Source organism: Myotis daubentonii, chromosome 4 (assembly GCF_963259705.1).
Source record: "Myotis daubentonii chromosome 4, mMyoDau2.1, whole genome shotgun sequence".
Classification (NCBI taxonomy): domain Eukaryota; kingdom Metazoa; phylum Chordata; class Mammalia; order Chiroptera; family Vespertilionidae; genus Myotis; species Myotis daubentonii.
Window position 1 is genome coordinate 13,573,942 of NC_081843.1, and position 22,071 is coordinate 13,596,012.

A 22,071-nucleotide genomic window follows, 5' to 3' on the forward strand; every position below is an offset into this window, starting at 1 on the left:
TCCCTCATTCCAAACCCAAAGGTGTAATCGATACCTTTGTGATTTTTGCCTATATAAATCTGGTGGTGCGGCCATCTTATGACTGCGAGATTTGGGGAGCAAAATGCCCCCTCGTAGTCCCGGATTTGCAATCGATGTGACTCCTTAATTCGACTTCTTGAGGCGTCCTTGTGTGATTTGCGGGGTACATTACAACAGTGGGTCCACCTGGGGCAATTGTTACAATGCCCAGTTCCAGGACCACCGATGAACTAAAAGCTGGGAGCCCCGAGAATAGGTGACTCACACAAATCCCTGAGGGACCTGCACCCCAAAGAGGAGAACTGCAGCTGCCTGGTGAAGGGAAGGATGGAGGCACGTCCCCAGCCCAGGCCCAGCTTGGGGTACCCAGAAGCAGGCAGCCCCTTTGGAATTCGGAGTCTGGGATGGATTCGGGATGCTCGCATTTTGTTCAAGGGGGTCGGCCCTCTGGCTTTGTCACCTGAGACCCTGGTCACTACCACCAGCAGGCCCTCTCTCTGGGCCACTGTTGACCAGGAATTACCCAAGGCGAACCCCCTCTTCAGCCAGCAGAGCCACCACACCCACAAGACCCCCAGCCTCATTCCACTCCCGCAGAGTAAAGGAATGCTGGGAGCACGTGGAACTCATCCGCCGGCATTTGCTAGGAGCACTGGGCCAGATGTGGGCCATAGGATACCGGACCTGTGGTCCCCGCCCCGGGACCAAATAGGAGACTCGGCGGGGGGGGGGGGGGGGGGGGGAAAGCAGGGAGAGAGAAAGAAGGGAGATGGGGGGACGTGGGGGGGGGCAGTGAGTGAAAGCAGGTAGCCTCCGCTGTCCTGGGCCCCCACCCCCGCCTCTGGCGCCCAGAAGCCCTCCACACCCACCGCTGCCTCATCCCAAAACGCCCACAGACGGGCTGAGCAGGCGGACCTATCAGGCGCCCTCTCCCCACCCAGAGCTGGGGTTTGGCTAGCGAAGCTGGCCCGGGGGGCTGGGGCTGGGGGCGGCCCCACCGGGAGGTGCCTAGCGGGGCCAGTGAGGGCCTGCGTTCCCACGGGGCTAGGGGTGGGCCCCAAACCCTGACTGCAGCGGCGGGGGGGAGACGGGGGGCGGGGGGGGGTTGGGGGGGCTCCCAGCTGGCCCCTCCCCCGCCCGCCGGCAGCTCCGGAACCCCTCCCTCTGGGCCAACACCAGAGTTAGGGAGCGTCCGCAATTCTCTTCCCGTCGGTCAGGCCCGCTCGGGGCCGTTTGTACCGGGCCAGCTCATTGGACGGATTTGACATACGCCCCACCCAGCACTCCGAACTGGCCAATTGCAAAGGGTGTCACAGGGCGCCGTAATCGGAGGATCGCCGCCGTGCTGCGACGCTTCTGGGATTCCTTAGGCCTCGGTGGCCTCTGTCCCCCAACCCTGGGCCTTAGCCCTAAGGAGACCAATGGGATCCGTGCCCGGAAAGGTGCCCGCGGGGCATCCGGGGAGCCCTTGGAGATCTCGGTCTCCGCCTCCCCTCGCTGCTTACCGGCGTGTCCTCGAGTGGACGCGCGCATCGCAAAGGGGAATTTGCAGACACTCCCTCACATTGTGGATGCGGCTCCTTTAAGAGCACAGGTGTCCAGGGCGCCGCCTGACTGGAAAGCCGCCCCCCGGCTGGGCTCCCTGGGCGAGCCTGGGGCGCGGACGCGTGGCGGCGGGGCGCGGGCAGCACGTGGCATGCGGCGGCGAGGGTCGATCTGGACGCCGGGCGGCGGCGGCGGCACGAGATATGGGCACGCGGCGGACAGACCCCGCAAGCCCCGCCCGCGCCCCGCCCGCGCCGGGGTCCTCGGAGCGCTCGGGCTGCGCGCGGAGCGGGCTCGGGAGGGAAGTCCCGAGACAAAGGAAGTGCCGAGCCGCCTCCGTCGCCGCCGCTTCGTCCGCCTCGCTCGCCGGGCCGCGGCCGCCCTAGGTGAGCCCAGGTGGAAGGCGCACAGGGTGCGGCGGCGGCGGGACGGGGGCCAGACCTCGGCAGCGCGGGCCTCCGCCGCCGTCGGGCCGGGCTCCTCCACCCACGGTCCCCTGGGCCCCCACCCCCGCCTCCTGCGCGCCCCCCGACCTGACCCCGACCCCGCGCCCGGGAACCGTCCGCCTGGGAGCTGTTGACGCCGCGGGCTACGGCGCGACCCAGCTGGGCCGGCCTCGGCGGCTTCCCGGCCTTGGGGCTCCGTCGCTTTCCCTTGTGAAAGTGTCGGCGTCCCCTCCGGCGTGGGCTCGCGGTGCAGCCGGGGAGCCACGCGGGGTTGACAGCAGCTTCCCCTCCGCGGAGGGACGTGCGTTTCCTGGGTCACGGTTCCGCACACAAACCTGTGGCGCTCAGAGAGGCCCAGCGGAGAGAGTTAAAAGTCTTGGATTGCAAAATTGCTGGTTGGATTGGGGGTGGGGGGGAGGTGATGCCTGAAATGCAAAACAAGTCTGAGTTTTCCTGCGCCTCCGAGGAGCTCCGCTGGCCGTTGGTGGGACCCTGAACATCAGCACTCGGCTGGAGGGAGAGTTTCCTTTTGTGTTTAAGATGGCTTTGTACCCGTTGAAGGGAGCTTGGAACTGATGTTTTCGTGAGTAGGAGGGAAAGGACGGGAAGGCGGATCACGGCCTGCAGTCGTCCCTAAATCACCGTTTTTTTAAGTGGTTTGGTTGGTAGATTTTGAAAGCATGCTTAGCTCCTCGGTTTCCAAAGTTACTGTGTTGGCTAAGTTGGCTTTTTTGTTTCTTTTTCCAAGAATACAGCTCTGAATGTAGCTGGCTGTTAAGGACTCACTACCTTTAGGTAGAGAACATGTCCAACAGGCAGAGGAGATGGACACTAGTTTGTCCTGATTTGCTTGTGACCTTTTGAGTGGTTCCGGGGTGAGTTGTGCGTGCTGTTGTGTCTTTGGCGAAGTCTCGGGGTTGGAACCTTGCTTCTGAAACAGCCTGGGATCCTGGGAGATTTGTCGAGAAAGAACCGGAAGTGCAGCCTGGGCAGAGATCAGGCAAAGTGCATACCTTCCCCTGAGGGAGTTTGTGTTTGTTTTGACCTGAGCCACCTATGCCCATTTTACAGATGAGGAAGTTGAGGTTGGGGGGAGATGAACAACTTGCCACACTCACAAAGCCAGTAAGTGGGTCTGAAGTCTCTGCTGTCAACCAGCAGAGCTGATCTGAGAAGCCTGGGTTCATGGGCAGACCTCCCCACTGAGCCTGGGGAACCCAGCCTTTGTCCCGCAGGCTGCTGTCTCTAGTAGTTCATGGATATTTTATCTTTGCATCTGCAACTTTGCTGCTCTGAAGCATCTCGGAACTTAGCTGCCCCTTATGTTTCTCTCTGTTGGGGAAGGCGGAGTCAGTTCTAAGTGGGATTCTGAATGAGGCTCCTGCTTTGTAATTAAAATGTAACAAACTGGCTGCTTTCTCCTGGACTGGAAAGGCTGCCAGGAGTGGAAGCACCATCTTGAAGACAGGTGTCTGCCTGGGACACTGCAGGTAAACACCTGTGGCTCTTTGCCCTGATGGCGGAAAGCATCTTATGAGGGCCCGATCTGGTCCATGGGCACTCCTGCGGAACTGCCGCTCACTATTAACCTTTCATACCTGGGACAGCCACAGCGAGGCACGGGGTCTTCGTGTGCAGCTCTGTTCCATCCTCAGAGCAGAAGAGGCGGGTCCTGGCACGGTCAGCAGGAGGCAGGCCACGCTTGGGATCTCCCTGCTGGCCTCAGCCCCTGAGCATTGTGTGGCCCTACACGGTATCCATGGTTGCTCAGTGTTCCAGAGCTGGCCTGGGCTTCAGAAACCAGCTTCGATGCCTGGCTACGGGCCTTGTGCCTCACTTCAACAATGCTTACCAGGTTGCTTGTCTTTGGTCACTGAACTTCTGTGTTAATTCGGCAGAAGCATCCTGCCAGCCTGTGCTGTCTGCTTTGCCATGGCCAGCGATGAGGGCCCTGCCCTCTGGGGGCAGGGGCAGTATGTTGGAGGCTAGCATGTGCTGTGCCCTCCAACCTGGAGGTGGGGATGTGGATAACATGGGGTCATGCCACTTAGAACCAGTTGAAGTGAAGACTTAGCGAAACTTAGAAATGAAGACTTTCCCGACATCAGGGCTACAATCAAGCCTCCCCGTCAGTCACCACTGTCACTGCCCACTTCTGACAAGCTGCTGGTTTGCTCCTCTGTGCACCCCCCCTCCCTCCCCCCGGAGGCCCTCACGTCCCTCATGCAGGCCTTCCCTTCCCACTCTCCTCTGGCCCACCAGCCCCACTGTTCCTGAACCATGTTGCCTGGCACAGTCTCCTGCCAGGCGGCCACTGTTTCAGAGCGGGTGCCTCTGGCCCCCATAGTGCTGCTTTGCATCTCCAGCACCTCGGCTTCCCAGCACGCAACTTCCTCCCCTGCGAGCCCCCAGGGCAGCATCCTGTCAGGCTCTTCATGAGCACCTCAGTGGTTTGGTCAGACACCCCCTGGGGAAGAAATGGGCAAAACGGAGCTCGGGGTTGTGTGGTGCAGTGAGCAGTTCCACTGGTGCAAGCCTGGTGTTAATCTACTTTGGACTTAATCTTGGATCGGGTGTGTTCTGGAGTCACAGTGCTGGAGCTGGGGACCACAGTCCAAGTTGGTGCACCTGTCACCCTTGACTGAGGGCTTTTGTTTTTCCCCCCACTTTTCTGTGATAACATAAGCATACCTGTTTGTTGAAAATGTACCACATCCAGTTGGTCTGGTGGTTTATATAGTAACTGGCTCCTGAGACCTGGGTTCCTAGGTGGGATTGGAGGCGACAGTGCTTTTCTGCAAAGGCAACCCCATACCCTCCTTCTGTGCCTACTTCTTGGGAAAATAGTCGTTCAAGAGCTGCCCAAAACCCAGAGCACTGGGGCCTCCCAGAGTTCCTGACTCCACAGTCGCCTCTGAGGCCTGGGAATGTGCATTTGGTGCCTGCTGTTGAACTGTTGGCCTGACCTAACACCTCCTCCACAAATAGTGTGAGCCTTGGGGGGCTGGGCAGGACAGTCAGGTGGTGTGGCTACTGGGGTGAAGGGCTGCCATCTGGGTTGCTGAGGGAGTTGTAGATCAGCCTGGGGTGGGGTGGGGTGGGGTGGGGTGGGGTGGGGTGGGGTGGGGAGGTTGAAATAGTAGTTACTAAGCAAGGGGCACTGCAGCAGGAGAGAGAGTAGCCCTGCCACCCACCCCCTGGTCAGAAGACCACCTGGGTTTGCGTTGAGGCTCCGGCCTGAGGGCAGGTCCTTCTGGACCTCCGTTCCTATCTCCAGAACAGGCCTGTGTGGAGGCTGGGGCAGTGGGCCGGCTGGGCAGGAGAGCATGGCTGCTGTCAGTGATGCCCTGCTGGAGATGTGTTTTTTCCGTACAGGGTTGAGCACGCTGTTGTGGTTGTGGAGGGCACCCCACATTGTACTCAGGCCCTTGTGCTGGCCCTTTTCCCTGTAGAGGCAGAGAGGAGACCTCTCCCCTAGCCTCAGTATCAACCTGAAGGCTTGGGGAAGCCTTGTTTATGGTAAATGCATGTGCTTCATCCAAGGTATCTTCAGTGTTTCCATGGACTTTGAGGACCAACCAGCACACGTAGGGTCAACTTCTCCGGCAGGTTTTGTGACCATGTCACCTCTGCATCTGCTTTCTCATGGGCAGCTGGAGGCGACGTTACGATTCAGTGCCCTGCAGTCTGGCCTGGTGTGCCAGGCTCCTGGAGATGCTGCTTTACCTGGCGGTTCCAGGCTGTTCATTTCAACAGCTAAAGGCACGGAGCCTTGAGAGTCTGTGGTCCTGGCCTGCTGAGGTCTCACTGCTGCCTGGTGCTCCTGAGTTCCTGGGCTCTGTTAGCTGCTTCACTTTTGTTGACTTTCCCAAAGTACATGGGAGACGGGCCTTGATCCATTACTTGTTTGGGGAGTGCCAGGGTGGGGCTATAGGGTGAGAAAGTGGAGGGGGCAGAGGAAAGAGCCCGGCACCCTGTCGGCTGCTGGGGCCCGGTGAGCTGTCTGGACGTGTCCACAATGCAGTTGAGCTGCCCTCTGCCCTGGTGCACTTTGCCACTTGGTTGCCTTCTAGAATAAGGTCATCCTGGCTAGGCCTGAATCTGAATTCTGAGCCCTGATTCTAAGTTGGGGGCCTGACAGCACCCCCACGTCCCGGCATCAGCAGAGGGAAGCGATTCATCCCTGCCCTTCCCAGGTCTCAGCCAGCATTCTGGGTATCCCCGCCTGGGCCTGCCTTTCCTGTGTATATGATGCTAGGACTGGACCCCACTGCTGGGTGTGACTAAAGTGGGGGTTGGGGGCACGGTGCCAGGTGTCTGCTGGGGGTACTCGGCATCCCTTCCTGCACAGCACCCAGCAGCTCTGAGACCCACGCCTGTGGCTTCGCCTCTCCGAACCTCTGTGTCACCATGTAATGGAGCGCGAGGGTTGCCGTGGAGCCCTGGGGCAGGCAGTTGACAAGGCACCCACATGGAGGTGTCCGGGAGGCCCGGGCCTCTTCTCTGGTGGTCTGCCTGTAGGAGAAGGCTGGAGTCGGGGCCTGGGCCTGTCCAAACGCTGGGTGGGGCCGCTTGCTAAGAGCACGCACGGTCTCTGTGGGCCATGTGAGAGCCTTCACTTACCCGCTTTTCTTGGAAACAGGTCTGCTCGCTGGGCCGGTGAGGGGAGGGGCCGAAGGAACCAGGTTTTCCTCCTGATCGTGTTTCTGCTGTCTCTTTCAGGACTTTGAATATGTCGGGGATCGCCCTCAGCAGACTCGCCCAGGAGAGGAAAGCTTGGAGAAAAGACCACCCATTTGTAAGGAAAGCTTGATTTCTCCATGTAGCTCAGTGGGTCCTCTCCCTGACGGGGTGAGAGGCACAGGGTTCCTGTGGGCAGCGAAGATGAGCTGCCACAGAACTGATGCGCTTGTGTGTGGTTTTCTCACAGGGTTTTGTAGCTGTCCCCACAAAAAACCCCGACGGCACGATGAACCTCATGAACTGGGAGTGTGCCATTCCAGGGAAAAAAGGGGTAAGAAGCACCCGTGCTCAGGTGTGGGGTGGACTGTTGGGAACGCTCGGACCCTTCAGAAGGACTTAGGTTCAAGTGTACATAACGTGATGGTCACACAGGCCAGGGGACATGAAATGGTGGGACAGGTTAGTGTGACATGTGGCACCACCCCACCACCCCTGGCAGTTTTAATGCTGAAGGAAGGAACTGAGCTACGGAGGGGAGTGGGCCCAGGTCCTGCTGCATCTTTGGGAGCAAAGGGAGTCTTGGAGACAGGATGGAGACGGGGCTGTAGGAGCCACGCAGGCCTTCAAGTTTATCCTGGATGTGCTGAGACTGGAGCAGCCCAGACCGCAGCAATCATGGGTGTGTGAGCCCGGACTGGTGGCAAATCCCTGACCCTGTGATGGCTGCATGGGACCCCACATGTCCTTCACACACAGCACGTCCTCCCAAGGTGGTGCTCCGCTGGGTATATGGGCCAGTTAGAACCAGTGCGTTTGAGGCGTTAAGGAGTGAGGGTCTCCAGCAGCCCAGCGTGTGGCTCTTCCCGGTGACTCCGAGGGAAGGAGGAGGCCCCGGAGGCGTTTGGGTTGTGCTAAGGCCTCATTGCCTCCACTTCCCGCTCCCTGGTCTCTCCTGAGAATCCACGATGCTCAGCCATGGTGTTTTCTTGACAGTCTCCTTCCCTTGCATTGAGCTGGCAGGATTAGGACTTTGTCCACAAGAAAATGTGGTCTGGGTTTGCTTCAACTGAGACTGTTGAGGGCCCAGCACGCACCCCAGCCTCCATTGAACCCATACGTGGCCCTTTTCTTAGGTGAGGGAGGCTGGTGGGCTGTAGCCGTCTCCCTCCCAGTTGGGAAGGAGTGTTGCACTGAAGAGCTGGAGGCTGACCAGGGACAGGCGGGACCTGAGGGAGGGGTTCTGCATTTGAGCTCACTTCAGTCCTTACCTGGCTGCTCAGATACAGACCCTGCACCCCGCCATGGGCCGCTAGTCTGCTCCTCTCCAGGGAGGACTCTTCCCCATTGGCCCTCAGGGCTCCTGGAGGTCCCGCCAGTCCTGTTGTGGGGTCACTGAGCTGTGGGCAGGGTCACGGGGGCCGTGTAGCAGCAGCATGCCCCCCTCCTCCTGGGCCTCTGCAGCAAGAGGCGGCACACATCTCATCACAGCTTCATTTCCCAACAGACCCCTTGGGAAGGAGGCTTGTTTAAGCTACGCATGCTCTTCAAAGATGACTATCCATCCTCACCTCCGAAATGTAAGTACAACGAAGTCCTCAAAGGTTGGCTTTGATCGTGCTCCAGCAGAGATCTGAGTCCTCTTCAGAGAGCCCGGCCTCCGGGGGTGCGGTTATTGCACACGCTGCTCCACACAGGGTGGCCCCGGTGCTCTGATCCCTGTGGCTACGTCACACTGATCCTTACGGTTGACTGTGGATCTGAGTGTTTCTAGCCCCGGGGTGGGAGGTGCACCTAACAGACCAAGTCTCCAGTCTTCGCTCTACAGCTGGGAAGCTCCAGGCCCTAGCCTGAATGTTCATGAGATCCAGGGGAGGCCCCTGAACCCTTAGTGCCTGTCAGGGATGAGGCCACACATACCTGCCCCGGATGGGGATGGGCATGCAGGAGAAGCACCATTCAGAACCTTACTCCTCTAGGAATTTTTTTGCTGTGACCTGTCATCTGTTAGAATTTCACACCCAACTCCGGGCCTGCATCTGCAGCCTGGATGGATGGCACACGTAAGCCAACAGAAGGCGGCAGGAAGAAAAGGCCACAGCCATGTTTAAAACGGCCACAGGTAGACCATGATGCAGTTTAACAAAACTCAGGATGAGGGGGAGAAGGCACCAAATCTCTCCCCCTTGGCAGCTAGACATCAACAGATACTGTCCACAGCTGGTTGATTGAATGCGTTGACATGCGCCTCAGTCTGTCGGAAAGTGCCCGGCATGTGGGAAAGCAAGACTACATGTTAACTCGTGGTTAGTGATTTAAGAGATAGAAGTATGTTTCCCATTAAAATAGCATCTAGCAGAAGACTAACTTAAATTATCAATTCATAACGTAACCACTGGGATGGAGACTTACTTCATTTGGAGTGGTTCTTTGCTGTTTGAATTTTGTGTGTGTGTATATGTCATGTGTAGGTATTTCTTTAAATAAGAAGTGAGATAGCTGCTTTCATCATTTCTATGCAATATTGTATTGGAATTCTAAGCAAATGTAGCAAGGTAGGAAAAAGAAATCCCAGCAGAGAAATGGAAAAGGAAGGCTTACACCATAGACCAGGGGTGGGCAAACTTTTTGATTCAAGGGCCACAATGGGTTCTTAAACTGGACCGGAGGGCCGGAACAAAAGCATGGATGGAGTGTTGGTGTGAATTAATATAAATTCAAAGTAAACATCATTACATAAAAGGGGACTTTTTTTTCAATAGTTTTATTCATTTCAAACGGGCCGGATCCGGCCCGCGGGCCATAGTTTGCCCACGGCTGCCATAGACCATCTTTCTCTAAGTGTGTTTATTAAGGTTGCTGAACGTTAACATATAAAAACCCATTTCCATACAGTTGCAACAAATGAAAGTTTTGTGTGTGTGTGTTTTTTTTTTGTTGTTGTTGTTAATCCTCACCCAAGGACTTTTTTTTTTTTTTTTTTTTTTTTTTCATTTATTTTCAGAGAGAGTGGAAGGGAGCGGGAGAGAGAGAAAGAGAAAGAGAAATATCAATGTGAGAGAGGCACATCAATTGGTTGCCTCCCACACGCACCCCGACTGGGGCCAGGAATCAAACCTGCAACCCAGGCATGTGCCCTTGACTAGAATCGAACCTGGGACCCTTCAGTCCTCAGGCCGATGCTCTATTCACTGAGCCAAACTGGCTAGGGCTCCGAATGAACATTTTTAAACTCTACCTTTTATAGTAGCATCAGGTTCCCTGGAGTAAATCCAGTAAAAGACATTTAAGACCTCTATACTGAAAACTAGAACATTTACGAGAGAAGGAAGGAAAGCCTAAATAACCAAAGATGGCCAGGTTTACGGATGAGAAGGCATGCTGTTAGGAAGATGTCAGTTCTCTCCAAGCTGATGTACAAATTCAGTGTAATCCCAGTCAAAACCCAAGCAGATTTTTGTGGAAATTGTCACACCACAGGCTATAAAATGTAGGAAATGCAGAGATCCAAGACTTGCTGTGGCCCTTGGAGTTCTAGGAGGGGAGGATGGTGAGGCCTAAGTTGGGGCTCACTGGGTAAAAAGTACCCAGACCTGTTAGCAGGACAGGCAAGACATGAATCCGTTGAGACCTCCTAAAGTAGTTGAGATGCAGAGAGTCCAGAAAAACGCAGGTGTACAATGGAGTGACTTATGAGAGGTGACACTGCAGTGCGTGGGGAGAAGATGGTCTTCTCACGCATGGACTGGACAGCCGACTGTCCTAGTGGAAGAATAAGGAGAGCTCAGTTTCCCCCTATAGACCAAAGCCTTCCTGGTGGATTGTGAGGCCCAGTGGGAAGATGGGTGGGACAGGAAGACAGGAGGATGTCTCCATGACTTGGATAGGCAGAGCTTTCTTAACCAGGAAGGCACGAAAAGCGCTTTTCCCCCAGAGGGGGAAATGACGGATTGGACTACACTGAAATTAAGACCATCTCTTGACCCGGCTCTGCACCAGCTTTGCGCACCGAGAGAGTACCTTCTCCACACCAGGGAAGCCCCACCCACCTGAAGCCAAGATGTCTAGTCAGCGAGCCAAGGTCAAGACCACCAAGAAGCGGCCGCATCCAATGTCTTTGCGATGTTTGACCAGTCGCAGATCCAGGAGTTTAAGGAGGCCTTCAACATGATCAGCCAGAACCGAGATGGCTTCATTGACAAGGAGGACTTGCGTGACATGCTGGCCCCCCTGGGGAAGAGCCCCGCGGATGAGTACCTGGAGGGCATGATGAGCGAGGCCCCTGGGCCCATCGACTTCACCAAGTTCCTGACGGTGTTTGGGGGAAGCTGAATGGCACGGGCCCGAGGACGTGACCCACAACGCCTTGGCCTGCTTCGGCGGAGAGGCCTCAGGGTTTACCCGGGAGCTGCTCACCGCCATGGTGACTGCTTCACAGACGAGGGAGCAGGCGAGATGTACCACGAGGCACCCATTGTCAAGAAAGGCAACTTCAACTACGTGGAGTTCACCCGCAACCTCAAACACGGTGCCAAGGACAAAGACCACTAGGCCTCCCAAGCCCCCATGTCCAGCCCCTGTCCCAGTCACCTGCTCCACACACACAGTCTGCACCTGCTCTTGCCCAGGGGACCCACTCAGGGGAGCCTCCCTCTGAGAGGTTAGGGCCCAGCTCCCAGTGGAGGAAACAGGCCCAGAGAGGCGGTGCCAGGCAAGGATCACACAGCCACTGTGAGGCAGGTGTGCCCACTGACCCTCCAAGAAAGGATCACCTAGGGAGCTGGGCCTGAAGGTGCCAAGGGAAGGCCCCAAAGGAGAGCCCAGGCTCAGCTGTTGCCTGCCCATCCCCGGGCTGTCCCCCCAGGAAGGGCCCTGTGCACCACTTCACGTGCACCCCATGGGGCATGAAGCCCTTTCCCAGACACTGCCACAGACTCACGAACCTCACCACACACGGTCCTCCCAAGGACAGGGTGACAGAGCCCCCCCGCCCTGCCCAGAACACCCCACCCACAGGGAGTGGGCTCCTCCGAGAGGCGGAGTCTAATAGAAGGCTGAACACTGAAAAAAAAAGACCTTCTCTTCACCAAAAGACACCACTGGCAGTGAAGAGGGGAGAAAATTATATCTGTATATTAATACTTATATTGAATATATCAAGAGCCTCCACAAATGAATAAGACAAATACAACCATTTGATGGAACAGGCCCTTGGCAAGAGGTTCTCCACCTGGCCGATCAGCACAGAAAGAGATGCGCAACTTCTTACCGGAGAATGACACGCTACAGCCACGGAGTGAACAGGTTGCCGAGCAGCAGAAGCCCACATAGGTGCACTAGAGAAAGTAAATTTTGAACATTTCCTTTGGAAAGCTGTCTGCCATGTCTGCTGAAGCTAAATTATCCCTCCCCTGGGACCCAGCTGTTCAACTCAAGTAAATATTCAATAGAAATGCATACACATGTCCACCAAAAGGCATGGACAGCATGTTTATGACAGCTCTGTCTGTAAAAGCCAAAAGCTGGAGACAACCCAAGTGTCCATTCAGAATGGAACGGGTAAGTGCAGCAGCAGGAATGAGGGACCTGCAGGTGCTCAGCAGGAGTGAGTCTCCCAAACGTGGTGTTGAGTGGAGAGAGCCAGGCACAGAGGAGCGTATGCTGGAGTCCTGTTAGGAAGGTCAGCAGGCCATGCGATGAGTGATGTGCGGAGTCGGGAGGTGACTTCGTAGGGAAGAAAGCCAGAAGAGCCGGGGAAGTGGGGCTGGGGGGCCTGGGGAATGCTAGTATTCATCATTGGTACACTTCTCTAGCTAAGAAACAAGATTGATAAATCAGATTAAATTCAAATTAGGAACTTGTGTTCACCAAATATACAATTAAAAGAGCAAAAATGCAAGCTCAGAGTGGGAGAAGAGATCTGTGAGACATGTAATTGACAGAAGGCTTGTATCCAGAATATCTAAAGAGCTCCTGCAAATCAGTGAGACAACCCAATAGAAAAGTATACAAGAGTCTTGAACAAGAACTTCTCCAAAGAAGTAGCCAGTTTATCCCAGTAAATGAAAGGAGCTCACCCCCACAGGTCATCAGGGAAATACAACTTAGAGCCATGAGAGGCAACCATGATTCATTTAAGAATGGCCGAGTCGGGGCCCCAGCCCGCTTTGGCTCAGTGGATAGAGTGTCAGCCTGTGGACTGAAGGGTCCTGGGTTTGATTCTGGTCAAGGACACATGCCTGAGTTGCAGGCTCGATCCCCAGTAGGGGGCGTGCAGCAGGCAGCCAATCAATGATTCTCTCTCATCATTGATGTGTCTATCTTTCTCCTCCCTTCCACTCTGAAATCAATAAAAATATATATTTTTTTAAAATAATAATAATGGCCAAAACCGGTTTGGCTCAGTGGATAGAGCGTCGGCCTGCAGACTGAAAGGTCCCAGGTTCGATTCCAGTCAGGGGCATGTACCTGGGTTGCGGGCACATCCCCAGTAGTGGGTGTGCAGGAGGCAGCTGATCGATGTTTCTCTCTCATCGATGTTTCTAACTATCTCTCTCCCTTCCTCTCTGTAAAAAATCAATAAAATATATTAAAAATAATAATAATAATAATGGCCAAAGTCCACAGCTGATACACCAGGTGTTGGCAGTACTGTGAAGCAGTGAGTTGTAAGTAGGTACAGCCACTTTGGAAACTGGCAGTATCTGTCCACATTCAACACAGACACCCTGTGATCCAGCATTTCCACATGGGAATGCACATGTGTGCACCAGAATTCACATCCAGGAGCAATCACAGCTGTCTTAGTATTCACTCACATGTGCACCTTCAGTGAGGTGGGCAAGTTGCGTGCGGCCAGTCTCCCAGGGGCTGCTGCGCAGCAACAGGAGTGAGCAACTGCCACCGCCTGTGAGGGGACGTGACCCATGACGGGGGAGGGGAAGGGGGAGCCTCTGTGGTTTGTGCGCAGACAGTTCAAGATGTGCTTTCTGGGATTACAGGTTGGCTTAGTTGGGCAAATGGAGTGGGCGATCTATGAGGGAGTTTTCTGAGAAGCTGCTGCTGTTAGTGGATTGTACTTATTTTTTGTCAGTAATTCATCAGGTTGTACTAGACTTGCTACACTTTTCTAGGTAAAATTAATGTTTAAAAAAAAGAGAAAGTACCCAGAAAAAAGGATAAAGAAATAATGCTAAAATGTCAGCTGTGGTTAATGGTCCCTGGGTAGTGCTCATGGCAATTTTTTTTTCCTGTTCTTTCATATTTTCAAACTTTTTACATGTGTTAATTTTTTAAAAAGAAAATAAACTCTCATTTGGAAGGACCTTGGCTGCTTCCCCAGGACCTAGTCACCTGCTGCAGCAGCCCCTTCCCATCTTCCCAAGCCCAGACCGGCCGGGGGGGCCGCCTGGGGCCGTGCTCTGACTCGCTGTCCTGAAGCAGGTCCCGGGGAGTGATGGGGAGTGATGTGGCTCTACCGCTGCGTCCACTGGCAGGCACACTTGCTCCTCTCCTACCTCTTCCCACCTCCTCCTGCCTTGTGGCCGGTTTTGTTTTTGTAAACAGTTTTTGGGAAATGCCTGATGATCAGCAAGGTGCAGGGGAGATGGGAGGGGGAGGGGAGGGGTCATCAGGACAGGACGTTCTGTAGGACAGCTGTCACCAAAATCCATTTCCTTTCTTCCATGTGGTCTAGGCAAATTTGAACCACCATTGTTTCACCCGAACGTGTACCCTTCGGGCACTGTGTGCTTGTCCATCCTCGAGGAAGACAAGGACTGGCGGCCAGCCATCACAATTAAGCAGGTATGCGGCTGAGGGCCTCGCCTCGGCCTTCCTTCAGAACCAGAGTCTGCCTTTTGAGCTGCTGACCTCCCACCTTGCTTTGTTTTTCTCTCTCACACAGATCTTATTAGGAATACAGGAACTTCTAAATGAACCAAATATTCAAGATCCAGCTCAAGCAGAGGCCTACACAATTTACTGGTTAGTGATCGCCCCTCTTGCTGTGGCCTCTCTCATCAGCTCGCACAGCCTTCCCCTGCCCCAGAAGCCCCAGCCAGGCTGCCTGTAGGAAGGGGAGCAGTAGGCAAGCTGTGGGCGGGTGGATGGACCTGACCCTCCCAGCAGCCTCGGAGGGCGGCCTGCACACAAGTTCACATGGCAGCTCACCTGGGTCGGTGCCGAAAAGGGGGGACTGAGGTGACCAGGGAGGCTTCCGAGGAGGAGCTGCATGTGCAAAGGGCCTATGGTGACAAGAATGGGCGGCCAGGGCTGGTGTGGCCAGAGCCGTGTTGGTGGGGGTTGGCAGGCGGCAGCCCGATGACATGGGCTCCTACTGGACTACTTTGCCCCTGATGGGATATCGCCAGTCAAACCCTGTGCCTCCTGGAGCCCGTTTCAGCTCAAAGGGAAGGGTGTGGACACTGGAGGAAGAGGCCATGGACCTCCCACCTCTGCCCTCCTTGGGCCCAGCCTGGGTGTGGCGGGTCCAAGGGGATGGTCCGCTAGGGAAGTGGCGCTCCCACCTTGCTCTTGGTCATCTGGGTGCTCTGGAAGAGGGCCTGGTGCTTCTTAGTGTGAGCAGTGGCGCTAGACCTGGCACGTGGGGCTGGCAGGGTGGACAGTGGGGAGGACGCTGGCTTTCCTGGCCAGCCTCCCCAGCTGGGCTGGGCAGGGTGCTGTGCCGAATTGGCAGCTTTGACCCTGTTGCTCCGCTTACCCATGTTCAGAAACCTGACCCCCAGGGAGAGGCTGAGCAGGGGCTTGTTCTTTCCAAGGGGGCGTTTCTGGAATTGCAGCAGGTAGGCCTCTCTGAGCAGGTGGCCTGAGTTCATCTGAAGAGACTCACCAGGTTGCATGCAAGAGGTGCCCCCTCCCCTCCCATATGGCTTCAAGTTCCTGGGTCCAGCCCAGTTTCGGCCCGGGGCGCCCCCTGGTGGCCAAGAGTGGCAAGCCGCTCCTGGGCAGGGGCGGAGTTTCTCCTCCCAGCCAGAGGAGTTGCTGTGAGTGATTCCAGGGGAGCTGCCTTAAATTTACTTGGCTGCTGTGCATCGGCAACTCCAGGAGTTCTCATATCTTGGCCCTTGAACTGGATGCTGTGTCGTTTGCACTGCAACATCCGTCTGCATCAGGCCATGTCAGCCTACGCCTCTGTGAATAGGGCCACTTGGGTCCTTAGTATCTGAGCCATTGCGATAGGCCCACAAAGCCAAGATGTCTTCTTGCTGGCCTTAGAGAGAGCTTGCCAGGCCCGGCGTGTTGCCGTGTGGGTGTGATGCCTTGGGCGAGTTGTGCATGTGTCTTGATGGCGCGCCACTGGCCCACAGCCCCGTCTGCCATGGCGCTCACTGTTGAGTTGTGGGATTGCGGCACTCGCAGCATGGGGTCAGCGGGCACTGCTGTGTGCCAGCGGATGCTCCCAGCGGGTGCCTACTCGGGATTGGAGCATCTCTGTCCTACGGGTCCTTACATGCCAGGTGGCATCATCCACTGCTTCACAGGAATGAGACATCATTTCTCCTGTAAGCATGTTTAAAAGCACCTTCTGTGAAATATGCTTAATCTCTTTTTCCAGATCTCTTTTCTTGTGTTTTCGGAAGGTCGCAGGGTGTGCCCTACACTGGCAGGTGCTCTAGGGCAGACACCCTGTGCCAGGCCTCGCTTGGTCAATGGCAGGGCTGGACTGGGCTGCCTCTGCTATTGCCTCCAGCTCCTTCCAGAGCCCTCCTAGCTAGCTGCCTCCACCCTGGGGGTCTGGGACCTCGGCCAGGGTGGAAGCACAGGAACGCAGACTGCTCGCAGCACGGCCTGGCGGTAGAAGCTTGTCCTCTGGCCTTCACTCTTGGCTCTCGGCCAGGTGTGGTGCTGACACTGGCCTCCTGGGACCGTGTGCACCTGGGCACCATGCCAGCTCAGGGCAGGCTCCAGGCAAGTGTCCGCCTCTCCTGGTGCTGGCATTGCAGCCTTTCCCCAGAGAGGCTGGAGAGGAGGCCTGGGGTACCAGGCCTGTGGTCTGCACTGGGCAGAGCTAAGAGAAATTCTGTTGGCCCCTCTGTGCCAACCCTGGGCCTGCGCCGTGGGCAGGGACCAGTGCTCTGAGGCCTACTTGTTGCGAGCAGAGCTTGGAAGGAGCCCTGGCTTTCTTATCCTTATCAGTATGAGTGCACACACTGCGCCTGAGCTCCAAGGAGGGCTCCTGACCAGCCCTGAAGTATTTGATGAGACCTCTGACCTGGTGTGTCAAGGAGCCCTGTCCATAAATGCATCGTGTACCCAAGGGCCTCGAGGTCACAGTGACCCCCTGGTGGCAGCTGGTCTCCTCTGATGGCAAGTCTGCTGCACTTCCCTGGCCTAGGGCAGTGCCCACCAGCCCCCTTCCCTTGGCAGCTCATCTCACACTGGAGTCCCAGCTGAGGTCCTCCGGCCACCAGAAAGCTGCCCCCACTCCATACCTTCACACTCGGGACTGAGTCCCCTGGGAAAACCCACCAGATGTCTGTGTCTGTTATTGAAGACTAGATGAGCAATCCATATTTTCTCTCCAAAATGACTAATGCTGTTTCAAACAGAAGAGAGAGAAAACTCTGGTCACTGGTTAGACCAGCCCAGGCTATTCTAACCTGTCTCTCTCTTGACCTCCTCAGCCAAAACAGAGTGGAATATGAGAAAAGGGTTCGAGCACAAGCCAAGAAGTTTGCACCCTCATAAGCAGCGACCTGCGGCAACATCAAAAGGAAGGGATTGGTTTGGCAAGAACTTGTTTACAACATTTGCAGATCTAGCGTTGCTCTATCCAATAACTAGTCACCTAGGGGAGGTGGGCGGGCGCCATTTTCCATTTCCGCCACTGGTACACAGTTCTCCACTTGCTGAATTGCCCAGTTTTTCATACAGGGTCTCTTCCTTCAGTCTTTTGTATTTTGATTGTTATGTAAAACTTGCTTTTATTTTAATATTGATGTCAGTATTTCAACTGCTGTAAAATGATAAACTTTTATACTTCTATGAGTCCCTGAGGAGCTAGTTCCCTTTGCTCGCGGGTGCAGGCATGCTTCCCCTGTCAGAGCTACACTACCCTCCAGCTGGCTGTATGGAAAGGAAATCGGCCTGTCCCCTTCCCTCGCGCCTCTGTCCTTCTCTCCGCAGAACCTGGGTTGTGTTGCTATGAGCCTCAGATCCAAAGTCAGCCGGCCTCTTGTTTTCGCATCACTTCCTTTGTGTTTATATGGCGTTTTGTCTGTGTTGCTGTTTAGAGTAAATAAACTGTTTATATAAAGGTTTTTGTTGCATTATTGTCATTAAAAGTATGAGGAGGCAGCCTCGGGGGGTATCTCCCCACCCCCTTTCCACAGCTGCAGGCCCCACAGAGCGCCGCCTTCGGCCCCAGCAGGTCTCGCTGCCTGTTCCTGGGTCCTGCGTGGCACCTGTCCTGGTCCTTTGTAAATAGTGCTGTGTACAGAGATGCTGTGTGTCCGGGGTTTCTTTCCACCCCACCTGGGTCTTTGGGCTGTTGAGCACTGGAGTTCAGATCTGGTCAAGTTGGAATTTGTGTCGAGACTCTCCTAAAGCGCGCTCTGCTTGAGCCATGGAGGAGATGCCTAAACCCAGGCCCGGGTGGCTGAGCCATGGCCTGCAGCCTCCTCACATCCGGCACTGCCCTTGGGCCTCTGCATGTAGCATCCTGGCCCTCCACGCTCACCGCGTAAGTCCCCACCCCTGGGTGCAGGTAGTCTCGGGCACCGGGACACCCTAGCGAGCAGCTCCGGGGTCCACTGTCACAGATTCTCTCTGTGTCCTGAACCGCTCTGAACCTGGGAGCCCGGGGAGGTTGCTCTCAGAAAGAACCCTGGAACATGAGCCCACAGCGGACCTTCCAGGAGTCCTGAGTCCTGGCTCAGTGGGGAAGTGTGTACATGGAGACAGGAAGTGACAGGGGACCTGGCCTCGGTCCCAGTGAGCACGCTGACGAGTACAGAGGTCCAGACGTGGCCCTGTATCAACCAGCCTCGCCCTCCCGCCCGAGGACCCTTTCAGAACCAGGCTGCCTGAGGCTCTGGCATGCAGACTGAGGTGGGGATGGTCCCCCAAGGGGTGAGGAACACTAGGTCAGCCAGGAAGGGGTGCCTCTGTTCACCCTAAGAAATGTGGCCCCTCAGCCAACAGCATGGCCCAAGGGCCCAGTGCCTTGTTCACTTGCTTAGCTGGACGTCTGTTGGGTTTCTGAGCTCTCGGTTTGATGTTCATGATTATTTCTAATGCAGAGGGTCTCATGTGGGGGGTTCAGTGGGTCATATGTGTATAGCCCCTCCCAGAATGTCTTATTTTGTAATGACTGAATTACACTTAGTAATAGTTACACATGTATATGGTTAATATATATGGAAATGCAATATATTTTCTAGTTAAAGCATTCTAAAGTAATCGATGTTTCTAGCACATTGTCGTGACTTTGGCTAATGAAATGTCCTTTTGTGCCACAGTTCTTGGCTTAACAAAGATGTGAATCTTGTAACAGGAGAACTATGAAATGTGATCATTCTGTTTCTACTGTAAGGGAAGAGAGTGTGCTCCCAGCATGAGGCGCCTAATTAGTGAGGAATTGTGGGCAATAGATTAACCACTGTATCTAAGAATCCTCTAATTAAAACATTTCCACAAACTGCTGCCTGCAAGGTGTGTCCTTTCCTGCCCCCTCCCACACAGGCCACCCCCTGCTCCCTATGGCTGTGGTCTCCAGATTAGACCCTCAGTGACCCAGGGGTGGGGGTGATGTCCCCTGGTGCTGTGGTCAGATCCCTCCTGTGCCCGCTGAGACCCTGGCATGGGCAGGCAAGGTTAGCACACATCTGTGCTGGCCACTGGCCGTGCCCTGCGTCTTCGTGGCCTGCTGGAGCATGGTCTCCCGGCTGGGCATCTGGGGCTGTTGTCACCTAGATGGACCTTCTCGGGGAGCAGGACGCCATCCTCACAGCCAAGGTGCACACAAGCTCTCGGTTCAGACCCTGATGGGGCCCCTGGGGTGTTGTGTCCAGGGCTGGCGGGGGCTTGGTCTGGCCATGGCCTGGGTGCAGAGCAAGGAGCCCGGCCACGGGTGGGATGGGGCTAGCTGGCCCTCAGCCTCCATCTCCCCAGGGGTGACTTCTCAGAGGCCCAAGTCCTCGGGCCAGGCTCGGGGTCCCCTGTCCTTCCTGGACTGTCCGGGCTGGGCCAGTGCTGTGTCCTCACACCTGTCTGCCCACACAGGCCACACTGCTCCCTGACCCGCTGGCCCAAGGCCTTCCCACATCAAGCTCTGCCATGAGCAGCCTCCAGTTTGAGACTGAAGACAAGTTGGCAGGTCACAGGCCCAGCACGGATAGGCTGACAGGTCTGAGTCAGCTTCCGCTGGGAGGCCGAGGGCACCTGTGTGGCAGGGGCCCAGGAGGCGCAGGCTTCCAGCACAGTGACCCCATGCGGCGGCTGTGGGCCCCACGGGGCTGGAGCACCAGGGTCCCATCCTCCCTGCTGCCCCAGGCCCCACAACCGGCTCCAGCAGTTTGGCCCAAAGGCTCCGGCATCTGTTAGGAGGCCGTTTTCCCTGATCTAGAAGAAAATAAAGCAGCAGTCACAGAGCGCAGACCCGGGTTCCACACTCCTGGGCTCTGCCCTTCCAGGTGCCCACCCACCCCTTCCAGGATGCCCTCCTGCAGAGAGGTCAGCTGGGTGCTCATGCTGCCCCTTCCATTCCTCCAAAAAGGAAGGACTCGAAGCCTCCAGAGCCAGGGACAAGGCATCTCAGCCCTCAGCTGGGCAAAGAATGGTGCTGTTCTGTGGAGGAGCGGCTGCTGGGTCCACCGTTCGCTCTCTCCTGATACTGCCCTGACCCCACCGAGTGGTGAGTGCGGGACGGGAGGTGTCCTTGCTGGGGGCCACACCTCTGCTCCTGGGCCAGAAGCTGACAGGAAGGCCAGCGGACAGACAATGGATGGTGCTCTGCTGCCATGTCCCAGGCCTGGCACAGGCTCACCTGTGCAGGTACTGGCAACAGCAGGACCCCACTGAGCTGCTGGTAGCAGCCTCTCAGGCAGGGGGCCATTTGGGCCAGACCCCTTCCCACCTGGAGCCACCTCTGCTGGCAGAACCACTCACAATGGCCCAGGCGATGAAACAGATTCCCGCAGTCCTCAGGGTCCTGCCACGAGGACCGGCAGGAACCCTGGCCCCACTCCCGTGGCCCGCCCCTTTTCCTGCCTCTGTCCTGGACTGGCGCAGAGGCTCAGAGGGCCTGGGAGGACCCTGACTGCCAGGAGGCCGGGCCTGCAATGCCAAGGGCTGCCCCCAGAGAGTGTGAGCTGGTGGGTTATTTAAGCCTGTAGGGGTGGGGTGGGCTCACCCGTGTCCTCATCTCCTGTGCCAGCCTTTCCCTGCTCTGCATTGGCCTTCAGAGTGCTTATCCAGAGCCCAGAGCGGGGTGTTTTTCTCCTGGCCCTAGGAGGGAAAGCCACACCCCCAACACACACACACCTGCCAAGCGCTTTCCTGTCAGAGCCCAGAGGGTATGACCCCCACCTCCCCACCAGCTCTACAGAGCCCTGACCTCTAGGCAGAATGTTGTGCCCTAACAGCTGCTGTGACGTGACCCCCTCCTGCCCCACCTCCCCTTACCACCTCCAAAGCAGGGCAACTGGCTGTGCTGCTCAGGACCATTGTCAGGGGCCTGGGCCAGGGGAGCCAGGGTGACACTGACTCAGGTGGGCCTGACCTCAGTCTCAGAACAGGTCGGGAGAATGAAGGGAGCAGCTACAAATGGGACCATCGCTCCAGCCCCTGGCAGTGTGTGTGGAGGGAAGTCCTAGGGCTCCTCCTTTCCTAGGGAAACAGGCTCAGGGCTAAGCTTGGGACCCAGCCTGTTGCTGTGTGGCCCTAGACAAGCCCTTTCCCCTCTCTGGGCTTCAGTTCACTTATCTACAGAGAATGGTGGTCTCCTGGGGCCCTCTGCCATCTGGCTAGTTAATTAGTTTCAGGGCTGGTGCCTCTACCATGGGCCACCCCTGGGTCCCCAGGGCATGGGTGGGTGGTACAAGCAGGGGCCTCCTCCCCTAGCAGCAGCCCCTCCTAACTTCCTGTTTACAGCTGCTACAGAGTCTCAGTTCTTTCTCCCTAGCCATTATGATCACCATGGCAACCGGACTGGTGTTTGTTCCAACAGGTTGATAGAACCTGACATAAAATTGCAGGGGTGGGGGCACCAGTTCCAAAATCCTGGCTCAGGACCTGCCAGTCCCCCGGGGAAGGACAAGCTGCCCCCATACGGATTGCTGCACCCTGCAGAAGGAAGCCCAGTAGCAGCTGGTGGCCTGACTCCAGGCCCCGCTCCTGCTTCCGTGACTCATCTCTG

General features: G+C 56.2%; 1 protein-coding gene and 1 pseudogene across 3 annotated transcripts; both read left to right on the plus strand.

Annotated features, from left to right (window-relative positions):
• The first annotated feature begins 1,799 nt into the window (after window positions 1-1,799).
• On the plus strand, window positions 1,800-19,353 carry UBE2I (ubiquitin conjugating enzyme E2 I). 3 transcript variants are annotated; one of them, XM_059692598.1, is made up of 7 exons: window positions 1,800-1,952; window positions 6,735-6,810; window positions 6,943-7,026; window positions 8,200-8,272; window positions 14,389-14,498; window positions 14,599-14,678; window positions 17,339-19,353. In XM_059692598.1, the coding sequence occupies exons 2-7, from the start codon at window positions 6,745-6,747 to the stop codon at window positions 17,400-17,402; spliced, it is 477 nt and encodes a 158-aa protein (XP_059548581.1). In that variant the 5' UTR covers window positions 1,800-1,952; window positions 6,735-6,744; the 3' UTR covers window positions 17,403-19,353. The 3 variants fall into 3 exon arrangements, with proteins under 3 accessions (XP_059548581.1, XP_059548578.1, XP_059548579.1); XM_059692595.1 differs by lacking the exon at window positions 1,800-1,952 and adding an exon at window positions 2,408-2,595; XM_059692596.1 differs by lacking the exon at window positions 1,800-1,952 and adding an exon at window positions 3,806-4,027.
• LOC132232886 (myosin regulatory light polypeptide 9-like) lies at window positions 9,675-11,844 on the plus strand (annotated as a pseudogene).
• Window positions 19,354-22,071: the final 2,718 nt, after the last annotated feature.